The sequence below is a fragment of the Mesocricetus auratus genome, unplaced genomic scaffold (assembly GCF_017639785.1).
Source record: "Mesocricetus auratus isolate SY011 unplaced genomic scaffold, BCM_Maur_2.0 Super-Scaffold_100007, whole genome shotgun sequence".
In the NCBI taxonomy this organism is placed as follows: domain Eukaryota; kingdom Metazoa; phylum Chordata; class Mammalia; order Rodentia; family Cricetidae; genus Mesocricetus; species Mesocricetus auratus.
This window is the reverse complement of record NW_024429191.1, coordinates 94,739,455-94,750,045: the sequence shown is the minus strand read 5'-3', so window position 1 is coordinate 94,750,045 and position 10,591 is coordinate 94,739,455. Positions and strand designations below refer to the sequence as shown.

General features: G+C 59.3%; 1 protein-coding gene across 6 annotated transcripts; it reads left to right on the top strand.

Annotated features, from left to right (window-relative positions):
- Positions 1 to 971: 971 nt before the first annotated feature.
- LOC101842867 (probable low-specificity L-threonine aldolase 2) lies at positions 972 to 7,359 on the top strand. Of its 6 annotated transcripts, XM_040750123.1 has the most exons (8): positions 1,678 to 1,811; positions 2,233 to 2,899; positions 3,292 to 3,375; positions 4,215 to 4,303; positions 4,674 to 4,859; positions 5,799 to 5,936; positions 6,110 to 6,291; positions 6,749 to 7,359. In XM_040750123.1, exons 2-8 carry the CDS (start codon positions 2,827 to 2,829, stop codon positions 7,065 to 7,067), a joined length of 1,071 nt encoding a protein of 356 aa, XP_040606057.1. In that variant the 5' UTR covers positions 1,678 to 1,811; positions 2,233 to 2,826; the 3' UTR covers positions 7,068 to 7,359. The 6 variants fall into 6 exon arrangements, with proteins under 6 accessions (XP_040606055.1, XP_040606053.1, XP_040606054.1 ...); XM_040750119.1 differs by lacking the exon at positions 2,233 to 2,899 and having other exon boundaries at positions 982 to 1,811; XM_040750120.1 differs by lacking the exon at positions 2,233 to 2,899 and having other exon boundaries at positions 1,010 to 1,811; positions 6,110 to 6,302.
- The last annotated feature ends 3,232 nt before the right edge of the window (positions 7,360 to 10,591 follow it).

Sequence of the window (10,591 nt, the reverse complement as noted above, 5' to 3'; positions counted from 1 at the left end):
GATCTTATTTTCCTCGCCACTGTTTTTGCTTTTCTGAGACGGAGTCTCTCACTCTAGTGCAGACTGGCCTGAAACTCTCAGCCATCCTCCTGCCTCAGTCTCCCAAAGGAGTAGGATTACAGACAGGTACGAGCCGCCACACCTATCCTTTCACAGTGCCGGGGAACCAACCCAAGGACCTCATGTTGCTAGGCAGGTGCTCTGTCACACAGCGCTCGTGGGCATGACCTCCACGGAGACATCTTGTCTCCCAAGGGCAATGGTACAGGAAGGAAGGAGATTTCTAGATACCTCCGTGACTCTGTTTCCCATTGTGTATGCCCCTGGGAGATTGTACCTCCAGCCCCAGGTGAAGACATCCTTGAGTCCCCCCCCACCCCAACTTGGCACCTCGGTAAAACCATACTGAAGGCTGGACATGGTGGTTCATTCCTGAGATCCCAGCACTTGGGAAACTGCAGGGGCGGGGGGTGGGGGTGGAGTGGGGGCGGGGTTTCCTCGGTTAGTGAGATCTAGGTAGTATGATAGTCTACATCGTGAGGTTACCTCAGAAACAAATAACCCCAACGCAGGTACTGGAGAGATGGCTCTACTCTAAAAACACAAACCACTCTTCCACTCTTGCAGGGAACCTGAGTTTGGTTCCGGGCACCCACACCTGTAACGTCCAGCTCCAGGGTGTCCAAAGCCCTCTTCTGGCCCCAATGGGCAACTACACTTGCGTGTACATACCTGCACCCCCCATATACACATAATTTTAAAAGTTTTAAATTCATTTTATTAGAGAGAGAAGGAGAGAGAGAGAGAGGCGTGCTGGATAGAGAGAGAGAGAGAGAGAGAGAGAGAGAGAGAGAGAGAGAGAGAGAGAGAGAGAGAGAGAGAGAGAGAGAGAGAGAGAGGCGCGCTGGATATGCATCCCATTTGGTAGAGTACTTGCACAGAGTTCCCCACACAGCATAATCTGTTTATGGTGGCACACACCTGTAGTCCCAAACGGGACAGTCAGGAGTTCAAGGCTACACAGTGAGTTCAGAACTAGCCTGGGATACACGAGACCCTGTTTCAGAAGACCAAAATTAAAAAAAGAAGCTACCCCTTAGGGGCGACATGGCGCCACATATGATCCCCGGGCTTCAGGAACTCACAGCAGCGTCTGCAGTCCGCTGCCTCCTGTGCGGAGGGACAGCGAAGGGCTGGAGAGACGATGGCTGGGCGGAATTCCCAGCACCCAGGTTTGTTCAGCGGCTGGCACGCCCAACTAAGTTGAATCCGCAGTGTCGCCAACAGTGCCAGGTGTGCACACTAAAAGTCACCTGAGCGTCAGCTGCGTGAACGCTCACCCCTTTAGCAAAGCAAGGAACTGTCATCCCGAATTCTCCTACTCCGCACGGCGAACGCGAACTACGACTCCCAGCATGCGGCGGGACTCACCGCAAGGGATAACGTTCCACGGAGGACTACAACTCCCAGAGTGCCCCGGGCCTACCCAGCTCCGGTCCACACGGGGTCAGAATGGTCAGTCCAGCCTCACGGATCCCCCGCGCCCCGGCAGGCCCGGAAGAGAGAGCGTCCACCGCTCCTGCGCGCTAGGAAGGAGGGTGGCACAGCCATGCTCCGCAGACTGGCCCGGGCCGCGGTCCCGGGGTCCAGGGCGCCCTGGGCGCGGTGGTCTAGGAACTGGGCGGGGGTCCCAGCCCAGGTAGTAGATCTGCGCAGCGACACGGTGACCCGGCCAGGGCCGGCCATGAGGCGCGCCATGGCCCAGGCGGTCGTGGGAGACGACGATTACGGAGAAGACCCCACGGTCCATGGTGAGCCGGGCGACCGGGCGAGCAGGCCCGGGGCAGGGGGTCGTGGCGGTGACCCGGGGGTGGGGGGTGGGGCGGGGCGCTGTCCGTGGTGCTGACGGGAGGACAGCGTGGACGCAGAGTAGCGCCTCGCATGGCGTCTCAGGACGCAGCTGCAAGCCAGGGGGTGCACCCTGCGCCCCTGCTCGTTCTCCAGGAGATCCTTGGTAATGCAGACTCTCGAGCTCCACGTTGGACCTGGGGAGCCAGAATCTGCATTTTAACAGGACCTCCGGGTTGAATTCTGTCCACTGTCCAGCCAGCTGCCCAGATGGGCGTTGTCCAGACTTGCAAAGAATGGCTCTGAGGAGCCCGAGGACCCGTATCAGGAACAGGGAAGAACCAGGGTTGGAGATGTCTTGTAACTACTCTCCTTCATTCACAGACTGACTTCGCAAAGACAGGACCAACCGAGGAAAAGGTTTCTGGGCTTGTCACGCCTTCCCAGGGGCAAAAATTCGTAACCTAAGCAGTGCTTTAAGGAGACAGCAAACCAAAGCCCAGCCGGGGTCGACAGTCACTCTTAAAGTGGGCCTCTAGTGTCGCTGGGGTGTTGCAGCTTCTGGGGGTCAGAGATAAACCACAGATCACCACTTTGATCCCCCGCCCCCCCCCCCCCAGACCCGTTTGTGGGCCCAGGGGTTGTTGAGGCTGTTACCAGGAACTTCAGAGAGGCTGAGCTACTCCCGTCAGCCCACACCTGGGGTGTAAACAGGTCCCCACATCAAGGCTGGGGAGGCGCTTGCCTTCAGGAGTCTGGGGCTGGGAGGGGGGAAAGAGTAGAGCTTGCTAAAGGCGGAGTTGCAGCATTCGGGGTGCAGGGAGGCACCTGTGCCTTCCGGGGACAGGATCCAGATCACGGAGGGAAGCCACCACGGGCTTTGGACAGCCCTTTCGGTCACCCACCAGCTGCACCGTTGATGCCAGGCCCCCCGCCCCGCCTCCCCCCTGCCCCCCCCCCCCCGACTCCTCCCTGGCGATGTGGAGAGGAAGTCTGCAGGGAAACCACAGGGCCTCACCTGCCAGGGCTGCCGGGAAAGGAAGACACACAGGTGTGAGGTCGGGGTGGGAAAGGGGGTTCTCACCGCAGGGGAGTTTCGGTGGCCTGGGGCAGGGGACTGTGACCCAGGACGAGGTGACATGCAGAGGACTCACGGGGGGGGAGCGCCCTGGACGTGGCACGTGATTACCGAGACCACAAACTACAACCGGAGGGTAGATGGGCTCCAAGCCCCGCCCACGGGCTCTCCTCTGAGCAAATGCACTCTCTCGGGGGGAGGGGCTTAAGACGAGGCCTTGCTGTGTACCCCAGGCTGCCCTCAGACTCGGTTATCCCCCTGCTGCGGGCACACTCCACCACACCCGGCAGCAGGTGGGCACTGAGCTGTGCCAGGGTACGGCGGCTCTGAGCAGTTGTTGATAGGCGTTCTTGTCCCGCCCTCAGAACTGCAGGAGAAGGCTGCAGAGCTGCTCGGGGTGCAGCGGACCCTGCTTGTGCCCACCAACACCATGGCCAACCTCATCTCTGGTGAGCGCCCGCCACCCTCTGAGCCGGGGTCTGTAGCTCTGATGGACACGTTCCTGGGTTTACTCTTGTTTTGTTTTGTTTTGATCCAGTGCCCTCTTCCGGCTCCATGGACACACCACCATCCCTGCCATACACCATACCCATACGCATAAAATAGGAATAAATCTTTTGGGGTTTTGTTTTGTCTTTGAGACAGGGTTTCTCTGTATTGTTTTGGAGTCTGTCCTGGAACTCGCTCTGTAGACCAGGCTGGCCTGGAACTCACAGAGATCCGCCTGCCTCTGCCTCCCGAGTGCTGGGATTAAAGGCGTGCGCCAACACCGCCCGGCTCCTGGGTTTACTCTTGGGTGCCGCCGGTGCAGCGCCGCCCTGGCGGAAGGCAGGGGGTGAGCTAGGTCTGCAAGTCTCTGCCACTCTGGAGCGCGCGTGTACCTTGCAGCCCTGGCCTGGGCTGTCCCCCGGTATGCTTTTGTCCTTAGTCCTCCTCCGACAGGGCCTGGCTGCTGCTGCTGCTGCTGGTGCCCTGGGCCTCCTGTTCCCAGCGACAGCACCCCGGCGCTCTTCCCTGCTGGGAGCGTTCTTTAGTGGGCCACGGGGGGCGCTCTGATGCAGGTTGCTGGCATCCACACAAATCCATCCCAGAGCTGTGTGTCACTCCTGCCTTTCCAGCACACAGCGGTGAGGGCGTCTTGAGGGGCCGCTGCTCCCTAACTGACAGAGGCGGTCTGAGCTCACTGGGGCTCACTGGGGCTCCAGGCTCCGCCTGGCCACGCTGAGCCGGGGCAGTGGGACCCTCTTGGACCCAGTTCCAAGTCCCGCCCTCCTCCTGTCTATCTCAGTGATGGGTCACTGCCGGCGCCGGGGTTCCCAGGTCCTCCTTGGGCAGGAATGCCACCTCCACGTCTATGAGCAGGGCGGGGTGGCTCAGGTAAGGACCAGGCACCACTCCCCTGGGGCTTTGGACATCCTCCAGCCAGCTGGGATGCCAAGGCACCAGGCTGGAACCAACGGAGGGGAGAAAGGGAAAGGCCCAGCGAAGGCAGCCCCGGAGATGGGAGGGAGGGCGGGCCGGCGCTCAGATTCGCTCATCTGCCTCGGTGCCTTACTGCCCTCTAGTGGGCAGATGGAGCACTAGCACGCCAGAAAGTTGCCAAAGGACAGCGTCCTGGACAGAAACTAGGAGCAAGGGGCCAGCAGCCTCCCCAGCTAGGACGCTGCTGCAGATGCTCAGAACACTCTGGGTCCCAGAGGTGGCTCCCACTAGCCCCACCTGATCCGGTGTCCTCTCTGGCCCGCAGATCGCCGGGGTGCACTCCCAGCCCCTCCCAGACATGCCCCATGGCACCTTGGACCTGGATGAGCTGGAGCGAGCACTCACTCGGGGCTTCGGGAGCTCCTACCATCCAGTGTGCGAGCTCGTGTGCCTGGAGAATACACACAGCAGCGCGGGGGGCCGGGTCCTCCCCATCGACTACCTCCGCCAGGTGGGCCCGATGCCAGCCCACTCCTGACTTCCTGTGCCCCCTGAACAGTCCCTATCCCTAGGGGTAAATCCCTTCTGACACACGCTATGGGCACCTATCCGTGAGCCGAGTGTCACAGGGGAATGAATGTGTTGGTCCTAGACTAAAAATGGCCTCAGGCTCCCAGTCTGTCTGGTGACAGAAACATCACATGTGAGCAAAGGATGACTTCTCGGGTCCCAAATACACAGACGCCAGGCTTCAAGTCTAGACCACTCGTGGCTCCTCAAGGTGCCGAGCTCTGGGGAGACTGAGAGACAGTGGTTAAGAGCAGTTGCTGCTTCTCCAGAGGCTGAGTTTGACTGGATCAAAACACCTGTAACTCCGGCTCCAGGGGATCCAGTGCCCTCTTCCGGCTCCATGGACACACCACCATCCCTGCCATACACCATACCCATACGCATAAAATAGGAATAAATCTTTTGGGGTTTTGTTTTGTCTTTGAGACAGGGTTTCTCTGTGTAGCTTTGGAGGCTGTCCTGGAACTTACTCTGTAGACCAGGCTGGCCTCGAACTCACTGAGATCCGCCTGCCTCTGCCTCCCGAGTGCTGGGATTAAAGGCATGCACCATCACTGTCCAGCAATAAAGATAAATCTTTTGGCGGCTGGTGAGCCGGTTCTGTGGTTAAAAGCCGTGGCTCTTCCAGGAGACCTGAATCTGACCCCAGCACGCACACCAGGCACCTCAAACACTCCGTAACTGCGGCTCCTGGGGCCTCCAGTGCCTCTGGCTTCCACGGGAGCTTGCACTCACGTACACATCTACATGCAGTCACACACCATTAGTAATAAAATAGTAAGTTTTAAAAGTCTTCTTAAAAATGATGTCAAGCCCAGATGCTTCCTACCCTGGCCCCTCCTTGACTGCCGCCTGACCTTTGCCTGACCTTTGCCCCCAGGTGCGCCTCCTGGCCCACACCCATGGAGCCCGGGTCCACCTGGATGGCGCCCGGCTGATGAATGCAGCTGTGGCCCTGCGCGTGCCCCCTGCCCGTCTCGTGGAGCACTGCGACTCTGTGTCCTTCTGTCTCTCTAAGGTAGGCTGACCTTCGCACTGAGGGTACAGCTGGACCCCTGAGTTCTGAGCCTCCCAGAGCCCGCCAGAGCGGGCTAGCCCTGGGCCGTGGAGACCGCAGCGCGCACACGCACACCCCACCTCTAGGACAGGCTGTGGAAACAGGCCCCAGGAGTCTCTCCTCTCTCCTCTCAGGGCCTCGGCGCGCCGGTGGGAGCTCTGGTTGGGGGATCCAGGGACTTCATCGAGGAAGCCTGGCGCCTCCGCAAAGCCCTGGGTGGAGGCATGCGCCAGGCCGGAGTGCTGGCGGCGGCTGCCCTGGTGGGACTGGCCGAGGCAGAGGAGGTGTTGCCAAAGGACCACGAGAACGCCCAGAGGTTTGCTAAAGGTGTCTGGACCGCCCCCCACCCTCGCTCCACTCCTCCCTACTGTCTGGGCACAGATGTCCCCAGCTGCAGGACCAGGTCCCCAGCAGATCTGCGCCCACTCTAGAAAGCTTCTAGGGAGGGACCTGGGTCCTCTTGCCGCACCGGGTCCTACTCCGTGGGGCACTCACACAGGATGCCAGCAGCTGAGTCAGGAACCAAGCAGCACGGGGCCCCCAGCATGGGTCTTTATACGTTTTCTGAATTTCCCTAACAATCCTACGATGTCCCCACACCTGACACCCAGAGAAGCAGGAAAGCAGGAGCCATCTCATGTTCCCAAATCAGGACTCAGGGTGTGTTCCCAACCACAAGATGAACGGCGGGCTGCTCTTCTGCCTTCCCTGGGGGTGGTGGCCCACGGCTGGGCCCTGGGGTGGGACTGTACTCACACTGTGTCTGGCCCCAGGACTCCAGGACCTGGCATCACCCGTTTGCTCTGTGGACCCTGCCACCGTGGAGACCAACATAGTGCTGGTGCGGGTGTCTGGGCTGCCTCCCGCAGAGCTGTGCCGGCGCCTGCAGGCTGTGAGCGCCGACGAGGTGGCTCAGACTGGCTGTGCCGTGAGCGTGTTGCTGTTTCCCTGGACGGCGCACTCCGTGCGGGTTGTGTGGCACCGAGACGTATCCGCTCAGGACACAGAACTGGCCCTGAGGAAGTGGGAGTTTGTGCTGAGGCAGTTGCAGCCCTGAGGCGCCGGGACCCGGGGGTCCGGCGCCCTGGCTAGGATTGAAGCGGGGAATAAGGGTGCCCCAAGCCATTAGCCCAGTGAAGGCCGGTCCTTGTGGGGGATAAGGACGCCACTCAGCCTCTGCTCCGGTGACGGCCTCATTCAGTCAGGGGTAACCCGGCACGGGCCAGGATAAAAGGTGGCTGAATGTCAAGAGAAGGAAACAGGCCGGGCGGTGGTGGTGCACGCTTTTAATCCCAGCACTCGGGAGGCAGAGGCAGGCGGATCTCTGTGAGTTCGAGGCTGAGCTGGACCGATAGCCTCCAAAACAATACAGAGGAACCCTGTCTCGTAAAAAAAAAAAAAAAAAAAAAAAAAAAGAAAAGAGAGGGAGAAGGAAACGGATACGGGAAACAGATCCCGGGGCTGGGGCGTGTAATATGGCTGCCTGGTGTGGGTAAGCCCTAGCTGGGTTCAGCCCCCAGCACTGTATAAGCAGGCGTGTTGGCTCACATCTGTAACCCTAGCGTGCTGGAGGTGTTTACAAGTTCAACGTTATTCCCACTTGCAGAGCAGAGTTTGACCCGGTCCTGGGCCACCTGAGACCCTGTCTCCAAACAAACAGATCCTCATGCGACTGCCATAGTTATCAGAGATGGACCGTAAAATAAAGCATTGAAGGAGATGCATTGGGTACCTTTATGTCCCGGCTGAATACATGACAGAAGCGACAGGCCTAATGCCCAGCGCCCACATACGGTGGCTCACAACCATCTCTAACTTCAGTTCCAGGGGATCTGGCGCCCTCTGCTGGCCTCCACTGGCATCAGGCATGCATGTAACACGTAGACATACACGCAGACAAAGCACTCATACACATAAAATTAAAAGCGACTTCAGTATTGGAGCTGGAGAGACGGTTTAGCAGTCAAGAGCACTGGCTGCTCTTCCAGAGAACCTGGGTGCGAGTCCCAGCACCCACATGGCTGCTCACAACTGTAGCTCCAGCTCTAGGCAGAGGTGGCTATGCCATGGTGTGCAGGATGACCAAAGGCACTGGCAGGGCCATCAGTGTGGTGACAGCTTGGGCTGCAGTGAGTTCAACTGGAGAAGAGCAGGAGACTGCAGCAGGGGACTGTCTGTCTCTCCCCTCACCTCTTAGAAGACTCCAGATATGTCCAGGCCTAGAATTCGGGGTTTCTCCAGGCCCCAGAGCTTTTCTCCCGGGCCTGAGGTGGTGATGGAGTGTGAAGCCACAGCCTTCTCCTTAGTTCTCCCAAACTGCCTTCGGAAGACAGGCGATATGCACTGACCACTCGGAGAAAGGGCCACTCCCCACCCCCAAGCTAGTACATCAAGCCGGCAGGGATTCCTCCTGGCCTTAGGAACTGGAGGGTTAGCTTAAGCTGTTTGACCTTTCCTAATCAATGAGTGCTCTATGTGGGCCTTCTACCTCCACGGTGGCATGTCTGTACCCCAGCCTGGTGCCCGCCTGCCTGGGCAAGCCTCTTCTCCCCCGAGCCCCAGCGCAGACGGCTCCCGTTAGTGCCAGTGACTGAGAGACTGAGAGGCAGGACCTGCGAGGCATTGTCTGTGACTCCCTGTGTACCCCCAGGTCAGTCCAGACTTGGTGTGTCAGAAAAGGACCTGAAGGGGAGGGACAATCTGCCAGCCATCTGGAGGTGGCTGCTATAATGTACGGATGCTGGCCAGGGTAAAGCCTGCATCCAGTGGACACTGTATCCTTGCGGGTCGAGCTCTGGTGGCATCAGAGGGTAAATGGCCAGAGGCAGCTGTGGCATGGCAGAGGAAAGGGGAGAGCCTTTGCAGATGAGTAGTGAGCTCCAGGGCTTCCTAGCTCGGCCCACATTTGGCTGCAGGAACTGAGGCACCCGTGGAAGGGCGAGCGTCCTGCCTGTGGGGGGCTACAGAGGCTGGCTCCCCACTTGTCTCTCTTCTCTCCGGGTAAGACACATTGCGCCCCTGGAGCCTGTCGTCTGTCTGTCCACATCAGCTCTGAGCTGCTAACTCCTCCCCAGGAAGCACTCGCCTGCCTGCTCGCCTGGGCCTCACAGCCCAGCTACCCAGTGAACCGTGAAACAAGACAGAACCCTTGGGTCGGTTACTAAGGAGACTGGCCCATCAGAGCAAAGGCCTCAGCTGGCCTCAGTAAGTCCCATGTCTGACCGCATGCCCATGTACACAAGCACATGCCCTTAGACAATCGTGGAGGTCTTCCCCAGCGTCACCCGGAAGCCTAAAGCCACACACGCTCAGTGGGGTTAGAATTCACAAACTAGCTTCCAGCAGGCAGGCACCTCAGCAGATGTCCACGAAGCTGGACAGGGAGAGGCTGTCACTTTCCTGTAGCTCCCGTGAGCCAGCCCAGGTCCTGCTGAGGCCCGAGGCTTCTCTCAGTCTCTGGAGCTGCAGGACTTGACAGAGTGCACATGCACACAGGACACACACACACACACACACACACACACACGTGCACATCACTGACAGCCAGACGCACACGCTGGTGTGTGTTCGCCCTTCCAACATCAGGAGAAATGCGTATGTATCACCCATTCTGAAGAATTCTCGGCTGGCCCTGGTGATGGACACCGGAAGTCTCAGCACCAGGGAGGCTGAGGCAGGAGGCAGCGAGTTCAGGTCTACATAGTGAGGCGCTGTCCCCGTGCGCACCCCCTCCAAAAATAATACACATCGCAGAAGGAGAAAAACACACACATTGCAGCGGGTTTATTCAGACACACGGCAGTGCTCTTACACGGAATGGCAAAGACTAGCACACAAAGGGAAGGGAGGTCTCCATCAGCTCCTGTCCTTTGCCCTCGGTGGGTCATCCCTGCTTCCCGTGTCCTTAGAAACAATCAAAAGTGGCTTGGGGACAGCGCCGGAACCAAGCCTTGGGAAGTACCACCTTCCCTAGTGCATATTGCAAACTCAGGAAGCGCCGGCACCAGAATCAGGCCTGTCTGGGGTACTGCGCGGCCCCTAGCTGACAGCTGTCCACCGTCCAGTTACATAAACACAGGTCTGCCACCTGACCAGAGACGATTCGGTTCCCACCTGTGTTGTCCCAGACAGGGAGTGGGCCGCAGGCAGCCTGTGAGCTGACCCTTCCACACCCGCAGCCAAATCCCCATGCCTAGCCTCTGCCCGCAGCACAAGCTCCTCTATCCAGGCAGCCCAGGGGCAGGCCAGGCACCGCCCCAATCACCCCAACTGTGACCAGTCTCGGACACGCCCCCGGTTGTTGCTGAAAGAGGAGATGGGGAGGCAGCAGGGCAGCAGCCTGCACCAGGACAAGGACCTAGACTCGAAGGTCCACCCCGCCTGGAAGCGCTCAAAAGTGACCCACGTGGTGGCTTGCAAAGGGACCTAAGCTGCATCCTCCCAGCCAGCCCCAAGCCTCCTCCCTGTCAACCCCCCCTTAGGAGAGGTAACAAACCAGAACCCAGGGGTCGTCCTGCCAAACGTCATGGGGCACCCAGACTGCCGTCTGTTCTCGGGGTTTCTGGCTCCCACTCTGCGGCATAGGGTGAGTGGTAACTAACGCCTAACTGGGGGAT

Bases quoted from the DNA above. Each gene is read 5' to 3' on its own strand.
- LOC101842867 (XM_040750119.1), top strand. From the start codon at position 1,610: ATGCTCCGCAGACTGGCCCGGGCCGCGGTCCCGGGGTCCAGGGCGCCC. The intron at 1,812-3,291 runs GTGAGCCGGGCG...TCCCGCCCTCAG, and splicing joins AGAAGACCCCACGGTCCATG to AACTGCAGGAGAAGGCTGCA. The intron at 5,937-6,109 runs GTAGGCTGACCT...CTCTCCTCTCAG, and splicing joins TGTCCTTCTGTCTCTCTAAG to GGCCTCGGCGCGCCGGTGGG.